Source organism: Montipora capricornis, chromosome 12, assembly GCF_036669925.1.
Source record: "Montipora capricornis isolate CH-2021 chromosome 12, ASM3666992v2, whole genome shotgun sequence".
Taxonomy (NCBI): Eukaryota; Metazoa; Cnidaria; class Anthozoa; order Scleractinia; family Acroporidae; genus Montipora; species Montipora capricornis.
The window spans coordinates 7,212,666-7,240,165 of record NC_090894.1 but is presented as its reverse complement, the minus strand read 5'-3'; the positions used below and the strand labels follow the sequence as shown (position 1 = coordinate 7,240,165).

Genomic DNA, 27,500 nt, shown 5'->3' with positions numbered 1-27,500 from the left:
AGTGAATTGCTATTAGGCCAATAAGAGAATCAACATCAACAAAGAGGCACTCCCAGGGGTTTGGGGAAGAAAAGACCATAGCTCATTTAAACTGGGGAACAGAGTAACATACATACATACATAAATAATCTTTATTTAACGTGGGTAGAAACACTTAGCTGAAGCTATTTTACAGGTTTTCCACAAAATAATATTAAAGAAAAAAAAGAAATATATACATAGAAATGTAAGAATATGAATAAAATATCTAGTATCTAAAATTTCAAAATTTAGGTAACTAAAATTTAATGTTCCTCATTGGTTTTTTTAACAATATCAAAATATTTTAGGGAACAAGGGAAGAAAACCAATTTAAATTTTAGGGATCAAAAAGCTGGGAACAAGTTTGAAAGTAATTTGGGGAACAAGGAAACAAAAGCAAATATGTAAAGGGAACAAGGACTCCTCTCCCCAGGAGGGCCTCATCAAATGTTCTGCGTCTATCCAACAGCTCAAACAAGCTATTCCAACAATTTTTGAATGACCAACAAGAAAAGAAGACTCTCTTAGAGAAATAGATTATTTATAATAACACTTTAGCATGCGAAACAATGCTCAGATGCTTACGAGCACCCTCATGCCCATGTTTGTAAAAAAGCACCATGAAGTATTCCTTGTGGCTGGCTGGTTTAGGCATTGTTTCATCTTTCAACATTGGGCAAAACCAAATCAACTCCATTCTCAGAGGGCACTGGGGAAAGAAGCTAGAAGAAAAAACTGGCCTTGATCCTATTCTCCCAAGGTAATCTTTACAGAATAAGATCATAGAAGGAACACTTTTGAGTGCCAAACTTAAGCCTTTTAAAACAAGCGCAAACAATATTAATAGTCTTTAAATTCACAAAATGTCAAACAGCATATTTTAGCCTCATATTCAATTAGATTTGGCTGCAATGTTCCTTAAAACTATGCAGAACTATTTACCATAAAATGTGGAACATTTCCTGCCTATCTAAATATGCCGCAAAAGGGCTCCAAAAAGCAACCATTTCAGTTTTTAGATTAAGATACACAATACCTAAAAAATAAATTACTTGATGTGATCAAGACATTGGATGACCAAGCAATAAACAAATGGCAGCAATGTATGTTAGGTTCACAAATTGGGAAAAAAATATTCCTCAACTGATGTTTCAATATGCATTTAAATAAATTTTCTATCAACAATTCAAGGGACTGACTTTTCACTGGTATTGATTTACATTTCCATGATAAGTTTGAAAGTGAATCTGGCAACCACAGTGCCCTATGAAATGGGAAATAACTTAAACAAACTCTTTAAACTAATATTTTACAAGGGACACCATTATTGATGCCCTGCGAACACCAAAGATTAAATTGAAAGAAGAGTTGGTCTGGAGTTTATCCACAATGGACAGTTAGTGGCTGCATTCACCAATGTAGAGAACAAACACATCAAGTTTTTTGTCAAGCAACCAGGTGTTCAAGGAGCTATTCAATTTCCAAAGAACTATGGTAGTGTGCAACAGTACCTGGGTGAATTCGGGTACCTGGCCTGAAACTGAAACTTGTGGAGCCAAACAACTTGTTGAGGTAGGTACTTAAACTGGGTAGATAATTATGTCTACAAATATTGTCTATTCAACCAACAGTTTCTCCTAATTTTGTGTAACTTTCACTTAATGGTTCCTTAATCGCTAATTCAATTAAGGATTCAAGTCCTGTGAAATCATCAAAGTTACTTTGTGCCACCAGGAACAAACGAAAAAGTACAAGCACTGAAGACAAACAGCTCACAAAAGGCAGAACTCCGTTTGAAACAGCAAAACGGACCGGGGATCCTCGCGTCACTAAAAAGTGCTGCATGCTACGTAGATGTTTGCAGAACGATCGCAAGTTGTAATCACCGAAAGAAAACGCCAATCCAGATCTGATAGACGATGGTCGTGCAAGACTCACCAAGCACATGGAACACCCGACAGGATTGTTTGTTGTCTGGCACAGCAGATGAACAAAAAATTGTTCCCCTCCCTATTAACTTCCAACCCAATACCAACATTGCCCAAAAACAACAACAATATGGACAGCAGGCAAGCTCATCAAAAGACACCAAAATTGGCATCAAGAAGCATAGCGATTCACCTGAAGTTCGATCATGATGGACACAAACAAGAGCTGAAAAAACTTGAATATGGTCAGACGACCAAATGTGATTGATCAGTTATCGGACATCAAAGTGCTGAACAGTACAAACCAAGGGATTTCGTCGTAAAAATGTTCACTCAGCAACGTCTTCTTCTTCTACAGAATAAAGTTCAAAAGCGATCCTGGTTGTTAATCACATGCTAGACCAATCCATAAACTGGATAAAGTGGATTGGCAAATTGATTGCCAGGACAATGAGTCATTTCTGTCTCGCTGAGTTCAACGAAGCGACGGTCAAGAGAGTCACAACCTGGAACGGAAGGCTGAGCGAAAGTCCACCGATCTAACCAATCAGAATGTAAACAATTGGCGTGACGTCGGATAAGCACAAGGATAGCACAGTTTTTCCCTCTCGCTGAATTCTGATTGGTGAGTTTAAATTTCAGCAGCTCTCGCCGTATGCAAGGCAGCATGAGGGGTTTTCCCTAACACTAAGCTTCAAGCAAGTTCAAGGAATGATTCACTAATAATTGAATTTCGTGCTCATGTTATGTTGTCGTAGACATACAACCAAAAGGTAACTTTTTATATGTCACCTTATTACTCGAAAACGAAAGTCAAAATGTACCATAAGTAGCTGGATATTTTCGAATGTGACGATCTTTATAATAGGCACATGGCGAGTAAGATGACTAGGCATGAGTTGGTTAATTTGAGGAGATTTACAAGTCTCATAACAGTTGTCTAATACGTCCTATGAGAGAAGAGTATTGAATTCTCCTTAGATAGCGCCAACAGTGCAAATTTCATACACGCTTTCAGTTTCACATTGTCGATAACAACTTGAAACATCGAAAGGCAGGCAGTTCATAAAATGAATTCAAAGATGATGGAGGTATCAAACGACGTGGGAATTGTGGTTGGAAATCAGTTGGGAGAGCTAGGAAAAGCAGTGCAGAAACGATATTCGGAATCAAGCTTGGAGCGTCCACAGCCCATGTCGAGAATGATGCAAACATGGTATTCTCAACTAAGCACTGCACTTAAAGTTACATCGCCGCCGCCAAAAGTATACAAATCGAGCTTTCGTGATGCACGTCAAATGTTCGGAACAAAGTTCGACATTAAAGTGCCCCTAAGAAATGCCGAATCCCTTGGAGCGCACGAAAATATCACTCTCACCCAATTCGATCCAAACTTTATGACGACCGATGTCCAGTGTCGCCATCCATCTTGCGGAATCAGAAACCCGGAAGCTGTGAAAAACCGCAAGAGAGATTTGTACCTCTGCCCACATCACCGACAGGTTTTAAAGAACTCAATTCGAGACACTTTGGCAAGGATGAATATCAACATCCCTACAACTTCAGAGCTACCAGAGGAAGGTCAGTTTACCGGCTACACGTCGCTTATCGGCCTACTGGAAAAAGCGTATTACGATGCGAAGAAGTTTGGCACATTTAAGGAAAAATCAAAGAAGGTCGAGGAAGCAATCCTTAATGCTAGGAATTTCTTGATCATAACCAGCACCGTCCTAAACCTGATCTCAACAACTTGGAAGTTGTTTTGCCACCCGTTTTTGCCATCTTACGGTTGATAGTGGAAAATCCAAATAGTGTTGTAGCATTGGGTGTTGGCCTTGTGTACCTGCTGAGGGAGGTTATGGAGATGATTCTCTTCGCTTTTGGTGTGGTATACACGTGGGTGTCACTTGCTCTCTACAGCCCTGGAGGCCAGATTGGTGCAGGCTTGGGGGGAACCGTTGGGGTGATTGCTGGGTCCTTTTTTGGACCTTGGGGCGCAGCTGGTGGACTGGCTGCTGGAGGGGGATTGGGAGGTCTCATTGGAAATGGAATTTACAACCTTATAGCGAGAGATCCCAGACAGAAAGCAATAAACAGATTCAGAGAGACCTGGGTTGGCGCTGGAGGGGTACCCAATGGCCAACCAAATAACCAGTACCCAGTCTACTACTTTGATGGAGATGCGTTTGGTGGACTGTACTTGCATCCATTCCCATTAGGGGAATAGTGAACGATAGGACTTAAGTCATGAACATGTTGCGTCTACGTTCATTAATTTTTATACATGTTGCATCTTAGATCATTTTTATGTGTAGCAATAGACCTTTTTAGTGATACAGTGGCCATTTTGGATTCCATTGTTTCAAATAGCTATTATGGGATTCTCAGGGGGCAAGTGCATATCAATTTGCCCCCTGAGAATCCCATAATAGCTATTACTGGGTGTGGTATCAAGAAAAAGGTTTATTCAAAATTAAAAAAAAATTGTACAGAAAGCTACCAACAACAGATTTCATAGATTTGAAATAATATCCGTTTGGGGGTCAGGGTGGCTTAGTGGTTATCTATCGGGCCTCCCACCACTGCGAGCTGGGGTTCAACTCTGGCCCTGGCTTGCATGTGGGCTGAGATTCAGATGATCTCAACCTGACTCGAGGGTTTTTCTCCGGGTACTACGGTTTTCCTCACTCATCAAAATCGACTCACAACTAATTGACATATAGCAGTGGTGCTGTGCTCGGCAGCCAGAGGCACCTTTGTATGCTTTCAGCCCAACATTGTTGGCTGCGCCCTTTCGCAATTCAGTGACTGTCGTAATACTGCAAGTAAAGGGTGATTAGCACTGCCAATAATAATAATAATAATAATAATAATAATAATAATAATAATAATAATAATGATTATGGAAATTTTATTTGTCTTCAAATACAGTTGTAAATCTCTCTATGTATAGGCAATTAACAACTGGCTACTTGAAATTGAGTGGTATACTTGTATACTGTATTTACAATTGAATTAAAAAAAAATAAAATAAAATATATATATATATATATATATATATATATACATATATTACAGTTTTATTAAGTCTGGGCTATCCCAAGTCTTATTTCTTCGACAGAATATAAAATATGTTGCTCTAATGGCTAGACTTATCATTTTTTTGATTATATAGTGTTGTTGCGTTTTGTCAATGCCAATGTCATTCATCACTTCTAAGAACGTAGAGCATTCGTTGGAGAGAACACCAAGGGAGCTCATGGAAAGGTTTACAAATTTAACACATCTGTAGTTACTTCTCATATTTTTCTTTTTTGCGCACTGCATTTGTTTTTAAGGTTAGTTTCGAAACCAACCGTTAGTTCTAGAATATTAGGCACTTGGACTGTATAATAATAATAATAATAATAATAATAATAATAATAATGATAATAATAATAATAATAATAATAATAATATATTATTATTATTAATAATTATTATCATTATTGTTTAGAAAGCACTAACAAATGATTTTTACAATGTTTGAAATTGAGAGCTTGTAACCTGTTGTGCTGTAATGTCAGACTGTATTATAAAGTATTTTAGAGCAATGTATTCATAGATAAAGCCATTGTAGAAATAAAATCCATATAAAGCTTATTGCCATTTCTGTCAATTTTTTTTCTCAGTGCCTTGGAAAACAATCAGACCTCAGATTAAGTAGTCCATCTGTAAAACAGGAGGCAGTGCATCCCAGTGGTTAAAGATGCTTGCCTTGAGATGCGGAGCTCCTGGGTTCAAGACCTGTTTACCCTGCGAGCAGTTGGTTTCTCTTACAGTTCCCCAGAGAGAAACCACTGCAAGCAACTGTTTGGTTTTCCATCAAGCATGTATGAAGTAAGTCATGCCCCAAATGATGCATTTGACATCACTTCGTCTTATTTCACGGAAAAAATATGGAATCACTACACAGCAGGCTCGTCCAAACCCAGCCGTAAACATGTATGTAGCTGAACACATGCGAAAGCGCAAAAACAAGTTTACTAATTCGTTTTACCGGTTCAAATTTAATTTATTCATCCTTGGCACTGGACGGTGGCTCACTCAAAGAAACTAACGGTTGCTTGCAGTGGTTTCTCTCTCGGGAAGCGTAGAAGAAACTAACTGCTTTCCGGGTAAGGCCCGTTCCTGACCTGATTCATTGAATTAATTACATGTATCATTTTGTTCCTGGTGGTCCCTGGTTCAACTTCTAAGGTGCCCTTGCAAATAGCCAACTGGTTTGCCTCCGGCCAGTTGGGATTCTTCACAGCAGTTGTTGTGGTTCTGTTCTGTCATTTTGTTGATCGTGTTTCACTGGTCCTGAAAAGCCCCTTAATTGGGAGTGGTCAATTAAGTATGTATTGTATAATTGTATGATTGTACGGCTACATGGAAACTATCAAAAGAGCATCTTGCTCTTGACAAGATAGGACCCATCTTCCAGCTCATACACCAAGGCGACCACAACTATTGTAACAGATGTACAACAACTTCACATTTTTTGTGTACATGTCCTACCTGCATCATTTCTCTGGTTCTGATTGCATTTCTTATTGTTTTGATTGGATGTAAAGCAAATGGTCAGTGTATTGACCACAACTGCGGTCTTGGACCTTATGCTTAGTGCAAAACAAGTTAAAAACCCAGAGAGGGAAGAGGAATGTGGCAAAAATTCTTTACCCACAAAAGTACTTATTATTTTACACAAAGCTCTTGTTCCTAAAAAAAATTGTAAACTGTGTAATAATCAGTCTGGCTAAAGTTCCCCGAAAAAAAAAAAAACATTGTAAATTAGTCATGAAAAGCCCTGAGGGGAGAGGCTAATAGCTTCACTCACTCATTCATCCATTAGCTCTGCTTTGTGGAAATCATCAACCCATGGGAATCACAAGTAACAAATTATTGGTTGTAACCACCTACATTTATTTCCGAGAAATTCTGGTTACCATGGCCAAGAATGTGTTAGAATACTGACAAGAATTAAAAGGCAGCTCAGTGATTGGAAAAGGGACTTTACACTTTCCCCTCTGGATTGGAAGGGGGTTCGACAACATGCTTCCTCCAAAAATACAAAATCTGGAAGCTGCAATTCCAAGTATTCTAGGCATCAAAAAGCACACAAATATCAGCTATCAAAAACACTATTGTATTATCTTTAGGGCAAAACTTGACTAAAATAGGTTACAACTTGATTAACAATCTCTCTTTAAAAAATTTAAAATCATTTCAGTGTTGCAAATGCTTTCACCTCAGGAATGACACACCTTGATGAATTTGATTGCAGGCAGAAGTATAGTCGTCAAACAAGAATAACATTAAATTATTTGTGCCTTGATATTTCAACAATCTTAAGTCATCTTCAGAGTCCCATGAAAGTGTATTGTCAGTTAATTCTATAGACTGTTACTGTGGTCTGTTACATGATTGTTGAGCAGGAACATGATGTCACAAGCAATGGCCCCCCTCAGGCCTCTTGAAGTATCTATCCACTGTCCTGCTTGTTAGACCTTCCGCGAAAGCCGAAGGACCACGAAGTCATCAGCAGCAATAATGCAGCCTGAGAAGGACTTTTTGGCTTGTTCAACAAGCTTACTTACAGTCCCATCCTCTTCTACATTTGTTGGTACAGGGTCACTAATTCTCTTATATCTTTGACTGAAATGTGTTAGAGCCAGTTTCTTGGCATTGACACTTGTTGCAAAATGCCCAGCCATTTCTGTGCATAACAATAACAACAAGAAAAAGTAAACAAAAAACCAATAAGATCCTTTAGCAATACTATTATTTAATTGGCAAGTTTTCTCATGGGGGTGCAAGGTGAGATACATTCAAATACTGGGCCAGACAATCCCTGCATGCCCTTCTCTTTGTAAACAAAATGTGGGCTCTAGAATGGACACAAATGTAATCTGACTTGTGAAAAGAATGTGCAATAGTGTTGGTTTAAGTGAATTATTTATCTAAAATTACAAAAATAAAATAATACTATTATACATTATTTATAACTGCTCACATGATTTTACTTGTCAGCTGACACACTGGCCCATGCATTGATTGTGGGAAGTTTACCTTTTCATGTCAAGTATTACCCAATATTATTACTGAAAAATATTAAGGTCAAAGAGGAAAAATGTATCTTCATACCTGGAGTTGAATGACCATGATCTATGCATGTTTCCTTGAGTTCATCTTCAAGGGTGGCTTCATGAACTACTACATCTGCATTATCGGCAATTTTCACAATCATTGAAGAGTCACAAGTGTCACCAAGAATGACAACTTTACGACCTGGTCGCGGTGGCCCCATCACCTCACTGGGTGTAACTAGGCTGCCGTCAGGAGCCATGATTATTTCACCATTTTTTACTTTTGAGTACAAAGGTCCAGGAGGGATACCCCTCTGTTTTAAAAGCAACGGATCAAGTTTTCCTGGAAACTGTTTCTCTTGAATTACATAACCAAAGCACATTATGCGATGCTTGAGAGGAGCTGCAAATACAGTTAAATTTCCTTCCTGACAAACTTGCCATAAACCATCCTCATCTTCGAAAATTGTTTGTCCACAAGTCTCATTTGCATGTTGCTTGTCTGATGTAGCTGAATCAGATGGTATAAAATCTGCCATATTGCTTTGACAAAAAGTTTCTGCCAAAATGTCAAATCATTATCATCAGTGTTAGTCATCATCATCACCATCCCAAAAAAATCAGACAAAAATTATCTGGACAGTTTATGCAATTGTCTCTTATAGACACCAGAAAAACTCAGGTGGGTTCAATGAGATTCGAACCCACAACTTCTGTGAGTTCTTTCACAGAAAAACATGATCTCACAAAATTGACCCGCTCCCAACTGAGTGGCTTGACATAGATCAGTTCGTAGAGCATTGCATCAGCATCGCAGAGGTTATGGGTTCGAATCTTGTTGAAGCCACTTGAATTTTTGATGCATCTATAACAGACAATAATTGCTTAAAGGGGCCAGGTAATGCTATTTTAGGTAATTTTGTTTAATTTTGTTAATTATGAGCTCTAAACGTCAAATTGGCAGAGCAAGAGTCTTTCATTTGCAAAATCACGGCCACATAACAACTGAGAATGATTTTCCAGCTTTGTAAATGACATTTTGATATAGACTGATATAAATTTGAAAAAAGGTGGGCCGACGTTTTTCAAATTTACCCAAATTCAATCCATTTCAATCTTCTCCAGTTTTGTCCATCCATGTCCTTTCTTGGCTTCCCTGTGTTTTGTTAGAGTTCTTCTATAGTTTTGAACAGTTATTTTGATATTTTAGTTAATTCTATGACCATTCGATCAGTGCTGAAATTGCCTGAAATTGCGTGACCTAGCCCCTTTAAACTGTCCAGATAAGTGAGAGGATCCCTTCTTCCTTTAATCTGTGACCCGCACTTCAAATAATACATCAACATAATCAGGCAATTTTTCTAGTTTCATCAAAACTGTCTTTCAAAATGGCTATACATGTAATAAGACAACCAAGTGTTTTCTTTTTCGTACCTGAATTTGAACACTTAAGTTCATGTACAGAGTAACTAAATCCTAGCTGTGATTGTGACAATTCCAAACACACTCTCAAATATTTCCTTAGACCAACAGGTCCATATATTTCCATGGGCTGCCTGCATTCCGAACAATTTAATCCAATGGTGCAAAGTAGGCCAGGTAGACCAAACAGATGATCTCCATGAAGATGAGTTATAAAAATCTTATTTATTTTTCCTGGCTTAATACAACTTTTCATGAGTTGAATTTGACTCCCTTCGCCGCAATCAAACATCCAACAGCCCGATTCGTGCCTTAGAATAATGCAAGACGCTCCTCTGTCCGGAGAAGGGTAACATGATCCAGTGCCCAAAAAATGGAGCTCCATTTCTTACAGATTGTACTTTTTGTCCGATAAAAATTCAACTGCTTTCTTCAGTGTCATTTTCACAGTTGTGTTTTTTGCCAGGCGTTACACAATAGCCAGACCCAGTCTTCTGAATTAGTACCCATGATCCTACGCGCAAACGTTTCAACCCCGAAAATCCAACATGGAGGAAACTTTGCCTTCCATCGATGAACTCAAAAAGCTGAAAGTTGTCGAACTTAAGGCGCGACTCGCATCGCTTGGACTTCAAACATCAGGTAAAAAGAGAAGCAATTCACTATGTTTCTGTGGCAATCAATTTTAAGTCTTTTTGGGTCATTGTAAAGGCAAAAATATCGGGGTTCATCGGTGTTCCACGTGTGCGTGCAGAATTCTGCTAGCGTTATCGATGTTCAAGCTAAATTTGCCTTTTTGCGTTATACTTAGGTCTGAAGGCTGATCTGGTAGAGAGACTTCACGATCACTTTTTGTCGGTAAGTGTACTACGGGCGCTAAAAGATTTTTTTTAGTTTTTGGTATAGATAATACAAATAGCAACACTTCGTCCACAACAAGCTTACATAAGCTGCTTGTTTCTCGAGGAACGAAGAGTTTCTTGCAATTTATTTTGATTGATTTGCCACAGTTTAGGATGGTCGATGTTGGAAGACCACACACACGTGACATCTCAAGAAAACATCCTGTGAAGTGATACATGTGGCTGTTAGGATTGTTAAATATGGTCTCTGTGACAGTGATGAAAAAAAATGTGTGTGTGTAGGTAACATAGGATAACATCCATTGAATGCTTACGTGACATTTACTTCTTGACCTTACATCTTATCTGAAATACTGTCAGAGAGCTAGCCTCAATTTCCGCTGCTCACTCAAGTTCAGGTATCCTCCCTGATCCGAAGAGACGGCTGCACGTGTGACCGATAGATTGTGTCTGGGATGTAAATTCGAAATATAATTTATTCAAGATTCAAGATTCAAGATTGATTATTATGCACTATTTCAGGAAATGTGTAATGGACATAAAAGAAAGAAAGAAAAAGACTAGTTATACATGAGTGACAAAAGTGGGAAAGTGTCTAGTGGCCATAGTAGCAAATGCTTTCAAGATGGCCACTACCACAGGAATTAGATGAAAGGAAAAATATATATACATATATGTATAGAACTGAACTGGCAAAATAGGTAGTACAGATAAAAATAAAATTATCGGTAATAAATAAACAAACTGACAAATTTACGTAAATATACAAGTATTATTTACATCAATGATACCCCATTCACACCAACAATACGTGTTTAATTAAACTGGGTTTAACAAAATGAAAATCAGTCTCAGAAAAATGTGGGACTGGCTTTTTACATCATGCTTTGTTTTCTAAAGTTGTAGTTGACAAGAATCAGTGTACATGATTTAAAAGAAAACACTTTTAAACCGTGGGTAACTAAACATCTTCAAAACATGGTTAATGCTTGGTGTAAATGGGGCATTACACACAGAAAAAAAAATAATGAGGAAGGAAGGGAATGTAATATTATGCAGGGTTCGACATCTCCGCTAGCCCGGTAGCCCGAGGCTAGTAAAAATTTTGTCGGGCTAGTAAAAAACGACGTTTAATAGCCCGCTGGCTAGTAGAAAAATGGAAATAAACTAGATATAATTAGTTTTAGTTTGAAGTTCACAGTTGATTAAAAAAACAAGAAAGTTTAAAATGTAACGATAATACCAATAATTTTATAAAGAAAACAAATCTATCATCTTCTGGCGTCTCTTTTATCTTGCGTGTAGTTCGTAAACATCACTAGATCCCAGACTCTGAGCTTAATGGTTAATGTCTTCCTCAGTCTTCTCCCTACCAATGTTGTGATGCCTTGCACATCGCCTCGCACGATAGCTTCGCAATTGAACCGATTGTAAAGATGGAGCGATTTTTGACAAATTACGAGGCACCACCATGTAAAAAGGGGAAAGCGGCCGAAACTGAAAGTACCAGTAAACAGGAAAGCAGTAAGATTTACGAGAGCACTCAGAGAAAGAGAACTTTTAATCCATCGTGGAAAGCAAGCTTCCCGTGGCTTGTGCACTGGCATTCTACGGTTAGCCTTCGCCGCGTGCACAAGTGAATGTGAAACGAACATTTTGTTAGCTTTTTTCCTTAAATGACACATTACGTTATCACAATGGAAGAAAAAATTCCATTCTGTATCATTTTAAAAGACCTTGCCAATAAGTTTAGAGGAAGGTTTGAGTGTTTGGGGTTGAAGTAGACCTCGAGGGAAATTGATCCGGGCTACCAAGTTTTGCTTCGGGCTAGTAAACTCCAGAAATCACTAGCCCGGTGGCTAGTAATGCAGGTAGCCAGGTGTCGAACCCTGTTATGTTTGGCTGCTTTGGGAAAAGTGCATTAGACATCCTAAGACGTTTATTTTAACAAAGCAGTAATTACATAATAATGCTAAAGACATCTGTGGGAGGTTTCCAGATGATGCGAGCTCATGTTTGTGGTTAAATGGTCAATGTGAGTTTGAATTCAACTGGCAAGTCGTCAACAAAATCTTTGGCCGTTTCAGCTCTCAGTCAGTCAGCAGTAATTTCAATTGATCTTGAGGAATTTTACTTTCCTTTACATTAGCGACGTATGAAGAGAAATTGCAATAGCAATGGATTTGAAAGCCATACATGTATTTTTCCTTGGGCCCCGTCTGGAAAATTAGTGATTCAGAGGTTTCTGAACTCAGCAGGGTTCTCAATAAGTTTTGGAGTAGACGGCTTAAATATAAAAGTAGGCGGCGGGAGAAGCGCTTTGTCATTGTTTATAGCAAGTTTATGACCGAAAAGTAGACGGCTCTAAATTTAAAGTAGCCGGTTTTTTAGCTGGTGGCCGGCACTTAATGAGAACCCTGACTCAGGCAGTAGAAAATGACATAATACCATTCTCCAGCTTCTCTAACACTTTCCGTCATCAAAATCTTGAATGTTTCCCACCTTAAGCACTGTAAGCTCGAGCACAGTCCAGATCAAACAAATATATAACTAAAAATTATAATTAAACCAAATATATGCTCAATTTGTGCAGGCGAGTTTCTGATTGGTGGAGATCAACAGTGGCTCACCTCACGTGTTCAGCTGTGATTTAGGGAGTGAGCACTGGCTCATTTTCTGAAACAGTGGCTGGTAATAGCCTGGTAATAGATCCTGCAGGGTCAATGCCAGGATAAAGTATTAAATTATTAAAACTTATTATTGATCTTTACACTGGTTTTAGGTTCGGCAAGCACAAGGGCAATGTCCAGAGGGGGAAGAGGAACCAGACAAAGGTTTGTTGTTTTATGGTTAATGAATAAAATTTTATGTTGTACATTTCATCTTGCAAAGTGGGTTTTAAGGTTAACAAAAACAAAAACCGTATGGTTCCTTAATTAAAGAGGTTTTTAGGGAGCCCCTGGCAAAAAATACAACTCCATGTTTTATGTGGCAGTAAATTCTGAAATTAAGAAAATTTAGGCAGAGCTGGATAATAAGCATCACATGACTTTTGTTATGGTTAGAACTAAGAATTTGGTTGTGCAAGGAAATAATAAAGGAAATTCATTTATTGATCCAGGAGTTACATTGTATTACATGGTTATCATGTAATAATTTGATGTTTAAGGTGTAAAGTGCCTTTCTTTGTTAAATAATCAATCAGATTGCTTTGTTTGTTAACTTGTTTTGCACTGAATTACCTCTTTTCTGCTCTGTGTTTGCTTGAAACAGCATTTCTTGTAGCCAATCAGACTGGAGAGATTTTTTCATGCATAAAGAATTATTTTTAGTTAGAAAATGTTTTGTTCAGTTGTAAATAAACTTTCATCCAAGTTTGAGTGCTCTTGTTTGTGCTATCATTTTATAATGTCTTGTCAAAAGTTTTGTATTTTATTCTTGTTGAAAAATATGGAATACTGCCACCAGCTATTTCTGTTTTAATTTTTCTGCTCTTTGTCCCCACAGAGTTCAGTGTAGGATAAAATTGTTTCTCTCATCCAATCAGAATTGAGCAATTTCATTGAGTGTATTAGTAAAATGATCTATTAAGTCTTATCTTCTGTGAGTAACTGGTATTATAATTTTCTTCATTCCTCTGAAAAACAGAATGCCAGCCACAACTAGAGTCAAATGCTGATCAAGTGACTGTTGATAGTGGTGAGGATGTTAAGCCACAAACATTGCCAGTAATAGAAACTCATTTTCCAATCCATCACTCTGGAGAAGAACATGTACCTGTGCTTGTTGTGAAAACAGAGGATGGACCTTTTATTGCTCACACACCAGTCATTGCACGGGAGGAAAGGCTACCTGTTAGTGAACAACAGGCTGTTATGGGCGAGGATTTACCGACAGAACATAAAGAACAGGAGTCAGTGGAACAAAGTTGTGATCAAGAAGCCATGGAAGAAAGTTATCACCAGTATGCTTTGGAGGAACAAGGAAGAGAACAAGAGGTTGAAGTGCAGGATGAGAATATTGAAAGTCAAGAGCGTGGTCTATTCCAGGAACAGACGGAGGGGTCCGGCATGTATGATCCCCATAACGTGGTTGAACAAGCCTCTCAGCAACTTCGTGGAGAGATGTCTGAGAGCATTTTAGCTGTTCGGGAAAGATTTCATCCTGAAGAGGAAAATATCGTTCCAGAGCAAGATTCTTCTGTCCCATGGAATGAAGAACCTGAAGCTGCAGAGACACAACATTCAGATGAGTTTTTCATAAGCAAGGAACAAAATATACCACAGTCACACTCTTTTGCTGATGTACATCAAGAAAAAATGTATAATGGAGATGTCATAGTGTCCACAGGGACTGGTGCGCCATGGGTTATGGTTGATCACCCACCTGCATTAGAACGAGAAAATTATGTCCCACGGCAGGATGAGATGGTAATTCACAAAGCGGAGCCAAGAGGGATGTCAAATGAGAATTTTGTTCCAGAAGTACAAGAAGCAGCAGATGAAACAGTGTACCACAATGAAGTGGAGAGTGCAGACATTGAAGAAGCAGGGGAAGCACCCATTGTTGAAGTAAGTACGCAAAGTGTAATAATTATTATTCTTGGTGTGCAGGTTTCTTGCATTGTTTGACTTTTCATCCTAATGAGCCACAGTCCAAAGCATAAAATGAATATTGGTTTTTTTTTTCATTTCTAGGAAACATCGTACAAACTAAGCAATTTATTATTATTTGTCTACTGGTGATCAAACTCATCATCTCAAACAATAGTGAACATTGTAAAATTTTCTCTTTGACTTTTTTGAGCAAATAATTAATATTTATTATATATGATAAATCAGTTATGTATATGCTATGATGATTTTGATGTGTGGCAAATGAGGTGTCTTGAAGATTGCATGAACTACAGTGTATGCAGTATTTTCTTGAATCAAACTTAATCTGCTACTCTGTGTTTTCAAGGATCAAGTTTTCACTCCCGGGGGTTCCCCATTGACAAGTAAAATCGTCTGGCGTTAGACAGAGTAAAATCTATGTGACACTCTTGGGAGTGAAAGGGTTAATCAGGACAGTTTTTGAGTGAATCTAGCTGTTGTTAACCCTTTCACTCCCGTGGGGTTCCGCATTGACGAGTAAAATCGTCTGGTGTTAGACAGAAAAAAATCTATAAGTGGCACTCTTGGGAGTGAAAGGGTTAAATTATTATGAATCACGGATCTAGTGTGGAGTTTTAAGTCATTATACTGTAGTGTACCTTATTTGTTGGATCTTGTCAAAAGTACAACTGACTCAGTGCTGGTTCTTGTTTTATTTATTCGACAAACACAACACACTTACAAGTCAACTATTTAACACCTCAACGAAAAATCGACATTGCACATACAAAATGTCATTCATTGTCATGCGTCATGCGTGGAAGCCACAGATCTTGATCAGAGTGTGTCATTATCAGTAATGAAATTCTCAAACACAAAACAATGGTGTTCTAGACTTATACCATTAATCGTTGATGCATTCTTGAATAATTGTTTTTTTTTCTTTAAGAGCAGAGACAAAAAAAGGAAAAAGAAGAAAAAGAAGCGAAGAAAGAGGATTGAGGTAAGTACACTGTACAGTAGTTTCAGTTTGCTTAATTTTGGGTCCCTTTTTGATGGTTTTTTTTTTTCTTGGTAAAGAGCATCCTCATGATGTTCATGTTTTCAGCCATCAAAATAGTCCTTGAACTTTTGGTTGGGAGATTTACATCACAGTGTGTGCCTGTACAAGCAAAAAAATGTGAGCCAAGGTGCATAGTATGAATTTTACAAATCACAATGTACATGTACACATTGGTGATACAGTAGTTAATCTTTGGAAAGTAACCAATCGGAGATAAATTTAGATTATTTGGTTTCATTTCTGGTAGTTGTCACAGCTGTACTTTGAGGCACCCTCTTGTTTTATTGCTTTCAGTTTGTTCAAGATCAGCCAATTGAAGTCGAGGAAACAGATGATGTTGAGGTGGAATATGTGGCTGAAGGGCTAAGTCCCCTCGATCCTAACTACAGAGCTTTTGCCAAGATCTTTGAGGCTTTCAAGGTAGGAATCAGGTTTAAAAGACAACATAATTAATTTTGTTTAGAGTCTATTAAAAAAGTTAAGTGCAGCCTTGGCAAGATACTTCTACATGTGTTCAGGTCGACATGGGATTTGATGTGCTGAAGCAGACACATACCGTTAAATCCTGCGTAATAAATTTTTAGAACTAGGTGAATTTAGAAGCTACAGCCTCTGTATGAGAGAGTCAACTGAATTACATTAAGGTCAGAATGTACACTGTAGGACTATAAAAAGCCAGTCTCAATGCAGTAAGTAGGTACATGTACCGTGCATACCTTTAGCCTTGTCCTAAAGCTCTAGGTTTGTGATGAATCAATGATAATTTATTTGTTATATGGGATTTGAAAGTTAAAAATTGATTTCATAAGAGTTGTAAAACATATTAGTTAATTTTGATATAATAATTTTTTTTGTTAACCCATTGACTCCCAGGGGTTCCCCATTGACGAGTAAAATCGTCTGGCATTAGAGTAAAATACTAAGTCTGGCCGGTTTAGGCCGATTTGGATGTCAGTGGGTTAAAATAAATAAATAAATAAATAAAATCCTCCTTTCAAAAAATAAAGAGCCTATTTACAATTGTAACCCATTCCTCTCTGAAGCTACCCATATTGACGAGTACAAGTGAAGTCATCATGTGTCACATCATGTGTTACTGTAGGATGGAAATGGATAAGAATCTAATAATTAACGTGAAGTGCTAATTTAACCACACAAGACACAAGAACCTGTTTAGCCAGAATTTAGTTGGTCAGGAATGGCATGTTGCCTAACTAATCTGTCAGATTTGATGAATAAAGGGATTTAGTTCCTAAAGAAGCTGTAGTGCTGCGTCGGTGGGGAAGTGAAACACACAAATGGGTTTAATTTATCAGCTGGGTTGATATGGTAAATTTCTCACCACAAAGAAATTTGAAAGCTCACGTTTCGAGCGTTAGCGCGAATTAGGGAGCTATGGGTTCTTAGTGTTTTATAATATTATTATAGTGAAAGATGAATCTATGCTACATGAATTGGTGGGGATAAGATACTTGTCAGTTACTTACTTTAATATTATTTGTTGTTTTCCTAAACATAGCTGACAGATCCAGTTACAGATGATTCATCACAGAAAAAGATGGACCAAAAGGAAGAAACTGTGAGTCATCTTTGTATTATGCTGCTGATATTATTATTATTATAGCAGTGCAAACGTATGTATGCTAAACGATAGCTAAAGCACAGTAGGGCGCTGTTGCGTAACCTAAAGGCCAAAGAGAAATAAGAAAATTAAAAGAAAAACTTATTGTAGAAAATAATACATTAAAATGTCTTCTAAGTAGACCTTGAAGGGAAAAAAAAATTCAAATCTCCTTCTCCGAGATATCACATTAAAATACTTAAAAAATGCTCTACTAGTGTCTTATCTTATGTCATTATCTTGAAGTGGCGGGCAATGTGTAAACTTGAAGTTAACACGGACTTCTGCATCTTTATCAAGACTTCTTTACTCTTCCTTCCCACTAAAACCCTAACAGTTCTCTCAAGTCCTTTGGAGTATCCTCCCAGTACATCTAGAATGATGTTGTGCTGGTCTATGCTGTATCCTTTGAATTGTTGTTTTAGTTCCAGCCGCAAGGGGGCATACTTCTCTGTCTTATCCTGGTCTTTTGCAGCTCTGTTGTCCACCCATGGACAACTCATCTCTAAGATGGTAACATTCTTCCGCTTGTGGTCCACAACTCTAGCATCTATCCGGTTGGCTCTCACTACCACGTGGTCTGCGTACAGCGGGACATCCCAAAAGGCTTGTGCATCTGCGCTTTCGTAGACAGGTTTTGGCTCGATCGGGGAGTACCAAGGTGGTACAGTGTCTACGAGTTCTAGATTATGGAGCATCTCAAAAAACAGAATCTTCAACGCGCAATTATGCCTGTGAAGGTATTTGCTCTGCGCAAGCGCCGAACATCCAGCCAGAATATGTGCTACCGACTCTTGAGCTTTACCGCAGAGTCTGCATTGCACGTCAAGTTCCCTAGCAGTTCTTGTCTTTTTACTCTGGTAGATTCTTGTATTTTTACTATTATTATTATTATTATTATTATTATCATTATTATTATTATTATCTCCTGGCGTTTACGCTCTGGCAGATGTTATACCGCATTTAAACCAAAGGAGCAAGCCATAACCAATGGCCAAAGGTCCTTTGGGTCATTCCCTCTTGTTTAGTTTTCCAGTTAAGTAAAGTACAATCATGCGGGTGAGTGTAGTCCTGAAAAGGACTGTTTGAGATGACATTGAATGACGTTTTGACAACCTGAGCAGAAGTCATCTTCAGAGTCGAGATGACTTTCGGTCAGGTTGTCGAAACATCAGTCAATGTCATCTCAAACAGTCCTTCTCAGGACTACACTAACCTGGACGATCGTACTTTACATTGTACTTAATTACAATGTATGATATGACTCCTGGATTCAAACCATTTACGATTATTATTATTATTGTCATATTTACTTTAACTTCATGCAATAATACAACATAATAACCAAGCCCAAAGATTAGTATGAGGAAGTGATTTCACTGATTTGGGAGCAGTCAACAACAGGCAGGTTAACTGTCTGTGGATATCTGGGAGCACTAAATGTACAACTGAGAAATTTAATAGTGAATTGAAAAGTGAGTTACTGTTGTTCAAATCGCTTTATAGCATTTCTTGAGATTTTTTAACTATGAGCAAGTGCTTTCAGAAAAGGGTAGGTTCCAGAGGGGTGGACAAACCAAGGGCTGCTTTCAACCCCACTGACAAGGAAAGAGTTTTCTTCTAAAAGCTGCTTTGGGGCATCATAGTTTCACTTATGTCAAAAAATGCACCAAGTCTTGACATCCTTCAGAGCTTGAAATTAACTAAAAAACCCTGGACCAGTGACAATTTTGTGACAAGATTCAAAAATGTAGTCGCAATTTCACAAATTTGGTTTTAGGGTTTGTTGCACTGCATTGTGTTGTCAGCGGTTTAGCAAAATAAAAATATGAGCCCACAAAACTTGCAAGTAAAGAAGCCGCTGAAAATGGCAAATGATCAAAGGAATGGAGTTGTGAATGAAACATCGCAGCTAAATTACGCTACAATTATACTATCTTCAGATTGAAGGAAAATTCACGGCAAGAAACAAAATAATTTTGTCATTTCTTTATTTATTTTAACAAAAGTAGCAGCAAACTACTAACCCTTTTGTTTCGAAAGAACGAAGGTGAAAACAAATTTGCAACCTTTCCAGATATCGTAGTCGCAACGGGAAAAATTTTATATTTCAAGCCCTGTTCAACATGAAGTGTCCCTTTAAGTCTATGCTTTGGGAGTCAGGGTGGCTTAGTGGTTATCTATCGAGCCTCCCACCACTGCTTGCCAGGGTTCAATTCTGGCCCCGGCTTGCATGTGGGCTGAGTTTCAGTCAATCTCAACCTGACTCGAGGGTTTTTCTCCGGCTACTCCGGTTTTCCTCCCTCATCAAAATCGACTCACGGCTAATTAACATCTAGCTGTGGTGCTGTGCTCCGACATCAACATGGACTACATAGTGGCAACCAGAGGCACCCTTGTATGCTTTCAGCCCGATATGGTGAGCTGCGCCCTTCGTCATTCAGTGCTCAAGACTGCAAGTAATGGGTGATTAGCACTGCCAATTATTATTATTGTTATTAATATTATTGTTGTTATTATTATTATTATTATTATTATTATTTTGCCTCCTATTTCGAACAATAAGGTAAGGGTAGAGATTAGCATTATTTTAAGCTTAAGGTATATGCAGCTGTTTATCCTCACTTGTGGAGCAGCATTTTGAGGAGACTTTGTATTGTCTGTATTCCAAGACATAAGTGATGTTGAAGTTGGGGAGAAGAACGAGGGGACATTTCGTGAGGCTTATTCAAATCTGCTTGCATCTAACTGAGGTCATTTCTGGACATATCTGCATTGCTATTATTATTTTTATCTGTAACAAAAATCATAATAATTAGAGCGGTTTTCAATTGAGTGTCGAAAGTAATTAGCGAATTGCTTTGGTTTTGCATTTACTTCACTCAATGATTGGTTGAAAGTTCTCGGGCCATTTTTTCAACCAATCAGAAGTGAAAGCAAAACCAATCGAGGCTTGTGCCTGCACATTTTCCCGTGCTTTGTGTCAGCTACATGTAATTACATGTACTTTGAGTCTTGATTGGTTTACTGGATTGTCTCCTTCCTGTTTGATTGGCCAAAGTTATTACTTTGGTTTTGGTTTTAGACTCTCAATTGAAACTCGCTCTATTTTGTTAAGAGTAATACAATTATTAAATAAGTTTAACTCTCTTGTATAATAGGTAACAATACTTCTGTCTTTTTATAGGCGGCATCAAAGAAAAGTGAAGTTAAGGATGATGCTATGGACAAATATGATGATGAGGATGATGATGACGACGAAGATGTGGTGAGAAATATTAATAATCGCTGTTTAAATTTACAAGTATGATGTTGACTGGCCTTCTTTTGTTTCTTTTAGTTTATTATATATTATTATTATTAGTAGTATTATCATTATCCATTATTATTATTGTTATTGTTATTATTATTATTATTATTATTATTAAATTACCGTCACGAAGAGTCAGAGCCAATATGCATTTACTTCCAGGGCTTTTGCAAGAGTACTAATGGCAATGGTTTAGCCCACCAAGAGACGTTAATTAAAAACTATTATTATTATTATTATTATTATTATTATTATTATTACAGTCACGAAGAGTCACAGCCAATAAAAATTTACTTCCAGGACTTTTGCAAGAGTACTAACGGAAATGGTTTAGCGCACCAAGAGACTTAAATAAATAACTGTGAGTAATGATCACTGTTTCTTTGTTCTTATTGCACTATTTTATGGCAGAAAAAACCTGAAGATGATCAACCAAAGCTGTCAAAGAAGAAACTGAGGAAGATGAACAGGCTTAGTGTAGCTGAACTAAAACAGGTACATGTACAAACAGTTATAGATTAAAAGCATTGATGGATTATTAAGTGCCAGTAATTTACATGTATGAGGAATAACCCTTCATTTTTTTAGAGGAAAATGCATATTAATTAATATGCATTAATATTATACATTATCAATATGCATGCATGATTAATTTGCATATTATGCATTAATATTAATGCAACTACTTGTATGGTGTGGTAAATATACATTGTGAGACTGAGTCACTTTTTTCCCTAAACTTCAAGAAAACTAATGTTCACTCTGGGGGTAAAGATCATAAAGAATTATCTGCAAGCAGTTCAGGAAGCACTCCTGTGACATAGCCCTTAGCAGAGTTGCATTGTTTTCCATAAATCTTCCTTTGTTATTTGACGCATACATAGTGTTCTGACAGGAAGAGATTGCTCTTTTGTCAATCATTACACTGTACATGCTTGTTTTTCCAACATCAAACATTATTTTAGTCAGTCTAATTGTTGTGCAGTGTGAACAAGATATGCTGGACAAAATTGGCGAGACAACCTTAACTTCGTTTGTCATCTCTCAGAAAAATTCTTCCAAAATTGATATTGCCAATATGGCTTCCCCTTTCCCCTTCCAAAATGGTGGCTGGGTTTTTTTTTTTTCCTTGGGGAGTATTTTTTTCATCAAAGTGCAAAAGGACGCAAAATACAGTGTAAGTTAGCACCTTGTGCTGTGTGATTCCTGTAAGTGAAGCACAAATTCTTGGCATGAATTAAGAACCAGGGGTTTAAGTAACTTCTGAAATAGCCGTCCATGATAGCCCATTGAGGGCGGCAGTTTGACAAGTTTATGATAGCATTTTTAGTGAAAATCAAGACAGTGTGAGGCAAAGCAGGTGGCGGTTTACCTCCGGTAACCGGCTTCTATTGAACCCCCTGAAGAACGCCTGTGATTTCATGTTTAGATTTCTGTGCGTTACTTTGTTCATAATTGCTGAAAGAAGATTGTAAGCAACAATGGTTTGCCTAAGAATTTTGTGCGTATGTTTTAAGTTACTTCAAATCTCTCATTGTATTTTTCTGTAGCTGGTTCCAAGGCCTGATGTTGTGGAAATGCATGATGTCACTGCTCAAGACCCAAAATTTCTTGTTTTTCTGAAGGTAAACTGTTCATAATAAATCAATTTTATTAATTAGAAATATACACCCAGCCAAATGACGTTCTAATTGAAAGAGTGCAGTACAATAATTTTATCCAAAAATTGTACTAATATTTAATGATTGAGGGGCAAAATGGGCAAAGCAAAAGCGGAAAACAGTGGTTTGTTATTTTTAACTAAAATGAGGTACAAAACTCCAAATTAAAAATGTAATAAAAATTGTCAAACCTGGCTGAAAGTTTTTCATGGATGAATGAAACTTTTTGGTAACTGAGCACAAATTATTGAATCTTTTCTCAGAAATAAATTAAGAAGTTAATCATTTGGGTGTAAAAATAAAGCTACTCACATTTAATCTTAAACAATTCAGAATAAGAGATACTGGTGATGTCTTATTTGACATGATTAGAGGCTCGTCCATTTTGGGAATTTTTGCATCATCGCTTGTACTTCAAGGTGGTGCAATATGTAATTTATGCAATTTGGAGTAATTATGAAAGAATAAAATCTTCATGGTGATCTTTTTTTTTTGTTCTTTTAGTCATGTCGTAACACGGTCCCTGTGCCCAGACATTGGTGCTTCAAGAGGAAATACCTTCAGGTACGTTAGTAATTTATTTCCTTATCTATAACTGATCATTAATATATCTGACCTAGTTTGTAAGTGATAATTTATGTAATACAATATGAACGGCAAATCTGTATCACATGTACAAACTTGAGGCAAAGTCGAGAGTTTGTGATGTGAGAGTTTGTGGTGATTCTTGTTGAAAGAAACATTAAAATGTAAATGATATAGAATGTATACAGATATTGGTAGATAGAACATTTCTTTTGTTTTCCCATCATGAGTTATTAAGGAGGGTGCCCGCTATTGTTATTGTGCTTACGTTCTGCGCATCTCAAGATAGTGGCATTTCCTATGCGTGGTGCTTATTAACACAGGGATATTTCAGCACGGTTCAAAACTATGTGGAAATAGTAGAACTTAGCATTGTAAGCTTGAATTTGGAAAAGAATGCCATACATTGCTTTGTATTTTAAAACTTGTCACAAATATTGTTGATTAAGTATCTTCGAAAAATGCGTGGTTACCCCCAATTTTCTTTTTGGATTTCAATAACATTTGTTAAGATCTGCTTTTCCCGCCTATTCATTAAACTGTGCAAAAATACCTTTGAATTAGTAGGCACTGTCCTTAATGAGTTTTATAGCATGAGTTAGAGTGAGCAGTTTTTTTCTATGTGTAATTCAAATCACACTTCAGTCTGGAATTAATAATTATTAAATGGCAAAAAGAAGAAATGGGCATTTTTCTCAATACCCTTGAAAATTGTCATGTCTGAAGTTGGAAAAGCAATTCAGGAAATCATCTGCTTTTATTAAAATTGATCGTCAAACATATTTCCAAGACGATAGCATAAAACAACTGGCAAAGTTTTGTGACTTGAGTATTTTCCTTTTGAAGAAAGAAAGCATTTTGTGTCACCTGAAATAGGCCAGAGAAGTTAAAGGAATTTAAGACATCAAAAACTCCTTTAATGGCAAAAAATGTCCCTGAGAACACTAATGTGATGCAGCTTGTGACATCAAATGACCAACAGCCTGTATCTCTCACTGGCTCGATTCTGAAGCAAACCTTTGGAAGATTTTTGCTCATTTAGGAAATCATAAAACCAACAAAATAAAATTTAGGCCACTGGAAATAATCATTGTACCATTTCAATTACATCTAAATACTGGTTCATTGTTTCCTTTCATTAAATTTCCTTTGTCCTTCCTTGGAAGACTGAGGTTTAGAACCTCATGGTTGGGGAAAAGGGAGGGGGGGTTCAAATAGGAATAAACCAGTGCAACTTACAAGGTCACAAAAATCCAAGGATTTTTACAAATTCCAAAGAAAAACATAGCATATTAGGTGAAGTACCTCTAATCCCAGGGAGATTTTTCGGTCGCTGAAGAGGTTTAACAGTTTTCTTCAGTGGTGGCGGTTTTCTCCGGTGTAGACCTGGGAGAAAGCAACACAGGCATCTCTACCTGCAGGGTTAGAGAATTCTCAGTTATTCCTGCAGCTTACAATGCCTGAACATTTTGAATTTCAATTAAAATTTTCTTATTTTACAACGTGCAATTTGGAAGCTGTCAATGTCAACTTGTTGTATAAAGTTAGTGGCAAGTGTTTTTGGTACTATTTGTCTCAATCACTGAACTTTATTATTTTGTTTTAAACAGCTCCCTGTTTTTTCTATTTCATTTCCTTGCCTTAGTGGGTGGCTCGTGAGCCATAAAGTTGATTGTAAAAAGTGTGGTCTTTTAAGTAATGTTTAAAAAACAAAACGAGGTTTAAAAATATGAGGAGTAGCTTAAAAAACATTCAACAAAAAGTGTGTCCCTCGGAAGTCCGAACAAAGACTTTAACTGAGAGGGGAACATTTACATACAAGAAAAACAGGCTACAGTGTATGTCACGAGCAGTAACTTTATATTCTGATAAAACATAGCATGCTAATAACTTGAAGGAGGAGGATTTGTCAACACAAAGTCACTGCATGTGATGTATTATGGCGATATTTCTTGTTTACAAACATTGACGTCACATTTCTTTTGATATTCAAATGTGCCAACCATGGAACAAAAGAAGTCATTGTTTCAACAGCCAATTAGGTTCTGGTTGACATATTAATAACAATGGATGACGTCATGAGAAACATCGCTATTGACCGTTTTTGATAGGTCAATGGGCTTATGAATTATTAATGATTTTTTGAATAACAGTATGAACTTTGAAGGGTGAGATATTTTGTAGTTAATTAAAAACATGCTTAATTAATCAATATCATTGCAGGGTAAAAGAGGTATTGTGAAGCCACCATTTGAACTACCAGAATTCATAAAGGTTTGTTCTAATTTTTCGCAACTTGGGTTTCAATTAGATTCTTGGGGTAGCATAATTATAAAAGGCCTACCTGCTCAGCATCCTACTCTGTGGCAATGAAACATGGCCATCCTACATGCACCAGGAGAAAAGGGTTCATGCCTGGCAAGACAAAATTGGTAACACATGGATCCTTGAGAGAGTGGGTTGAGAGCAAATGGCACACATTCTGATGACCCACCGGCTCAGATGGCTCGGCCATGTGTATCGGCTGCCAGACATCCTGTTTTGCGAGCTGACCGCGGTATCACGTGTAATCGGACGACCTCTCCTTCGTTTCAAGGATGTCATCAAACGGAACATGAAACGTCTGAATATTGATCCTAGCAGTTGGCAACAGCTTGCCGAGGACAGAGAGCAATGGCGTGCGGTGTTGAAGACTTCTACCAAACCACCTTGACTGGTCTTGTCTCTTCCCATGTTCTTGTGCTTTTTTCTGCAGACAGACTACCATACAAACATTTTCATTTATTGGATACTGTACATGTATTTACATGTATGATTAATAATAATGTAATCCTTGAGAGGTGTGTGTAAGGTGAATGTGTCTGTTACATATCTAGCATCATCAACATTGAAGGTTATGGTGTAATTTCATGAAGATCCCAGTCGTAAATTGTACTTTAAAGGCTGTCGGGGTTTTAGCTACAGCAGTACGTACATGCTGTCTACTGCGTGTTCCAATTTTAGAATGAGTGCATCTACAAAGTAGAGATGTTTATGATGGACCTTTCAAAATGAATTTGCTCAAACAAGAGTTTTATTTGGGTTGGTTCCACACGTGTATCTCTTATTTATAGATTTTCAAGTCTAATTAATTTTACACTGTCTATAAATGCTTGGATACCTTTCCATGTGGTAGGGTAATAATTATATTATTGTAGCCTTTCTCAGGTAGCAGGGTAGCCATTGTTTGGTTTGCATTTTATTACCTTCAAGGAAGATTAACTCGTTGACTGCATTGTCTGAAATGTTTTTCTCGTTTTTTTTTTCCAGCGAACAGGGATTATGGAAATGAGAGAGGCAATGCAGGAGAAGGTAGCAATAAAAATTATTTCTGTCTGTATTCTTTATTATGAAAAGCAAGTTTATTGGACAATGCAACTCTTAGTGTTTTGATTGGCTTAGCCGTCATGGTATATGAGCTATTACAGCTGTATACCATTCTCTACAAATAGCAGTAACTCTATGTGTCAGTTTTCTTTTATTTAAACAAAATAAAATAGGGAAGATTTATCCATAATTTGTGAGCGTTTTTAATAAAACAATAGTTATTTCACTCGTGTTTGGTGGATATGAGATTTGATTATAGCCAACTTGGCGCTACATGTATGTGCCTCATAGGCTATCCATCATTTCATATCCAACACGCCCTCATGGAATAATAGTTGAATAGTCATGACCAAAAATCATAGCAATTAAATGCAATTTAACTAAGAACATGAAGAACTTTGGAACTTATGCGTGATACCTCATGCCCTTGTTGTAAGGACTGCCCACCTTGTAACATGGAATTTCCAAGAAGCTGGTGGGCACAGTGAATGGCAATCCAAGTTAATTTTTTCCACCTTTTGGTGTGTAATGCTGGATGTTTTATCAAAGATGTCAGAAGTGTTCATTCTGATTTTTGGTATTCCTTTTTAATAAACTCTTAGGAAGATCAGAAGACGATGAAGGCAAAGATGAGAGAAAAGGTACGAACTAAATAACGCAGCAACAACAAGGAAAACGTTTGTGCTGTTTTACATCATGCATTTTCTACTGTCCCTTCATGTAAATTACTTTACATGTAATTACCTTCAAGTCTCAAGCTTAAATAATTTTAAAGCGGGTGACAAATTCTCTTATAAATTGGGAAAGTGGAAGTCAAATTCTGTTTAATGCAATCGAATAAAGGATTTTGGCTGTTGACAAGAGGACAAAACTGAAGTGCCTGGTGAAAAACCTCACGGAGGCAAGTAGAGAAACAAGAAACTCAACCCACACGTGATGCTGAGCCAAAGAACTG

General features: G+C 37.4%; 2 protein-coding genes and 1 pseudogene across 2 annotated transcripts in view; 2 read left to right on the top strand and 1 right to left on the bottom strand.

The window, feature by feature from the left end:
* Nucleotides 1-2,630: 2,630 nt before the first annotated feature.
* Nucleotides 2,631-4,985, top strand: LOC138026519 (uncharacterized; annotated as a pseudogene).
* A 2,116-nt stretch (nt 4,986-7,101) lies between these two features.
* LOC138026954 (zinc phosphodiesterase ELAC protein 1-like) lies at nt 7,102-9,947 on the bottom strand. Its single transcript, XM_068874432.1, has 3 exons — nt 9,494-9,947; nt 8,118-8,618; nt 7,102-7,689 (listed from the first exon to the last, which is right to left on the bottom strand). The coding sequence occupies exons 1-3, from the start codon at nt 9,864-9,866 to the stop codon at nt 7,475-7,477; spliced, it is 1,089 nt and encodes a 362-aa protein (XP_068730533.1). The 5' UTR covers nt 9,867-9,947; the 3' UTR covers nt 7,102-7,474.
* Nucleotides 9,948-10,008: 61 nt separating this feature from the next.
* LOC138027877 (splicing factor 3B subunit 2-like) overlaps nt 10,009-27,500 on the top strand; it is a 33,552-nt gene continuing 16,060 nt past the window's right edge. Inside the window, exons 1-14 of the mRNA XM_068875496.1 lie at nt 10,009-10,123; nt 10,293-10,339; nt 13,127-13,178; nt 13,993-14,915; nt 15,889-15,942; nt 16,297-16,422; nt 17,522-17,581; nt 20,811-20,891; nt 21,345-21,428; nt 22,484-22,558; nt 23,099-23,158; nt 25,403-25,453; nt 26,489-26,530; nt 27,148-27,186. Of these exons, the coding sequence (XP_068731597.1) occupies nt 10,030-10,123; nt 10,293-10,339; nt 13,127-13,178; nt 13,993-14,915; nt 15,889-15,942; nt 16,297-16,422; nt 17,522-17,581; nt 20,811-20,891; nt 21,345-21,428; nt 22,484-22,558; nt 23,099-23,158; nt 25,403-25,453; nt 26,489-26,530; nt 27,148-27,186 (1,788 nt within the window). The 5' untranslated portion in view covers nt 10,009-10,029. The remainder of the gene's footprint in view (nt 10,124-10,292; nt 10,340-13,126; nt 13,179-13,992; nt 14,916-15,888; nt 15,943-16,296; nt 16,423-17,521; nt 17,582-20,810; nt 20,892-21,344; nt 21,429-22,483; nt 22,559-23,098; nt 23,159-25,402; nt 25,454-26,488; nt 26,531-27,147; nt 27,187-27,500) is intronic.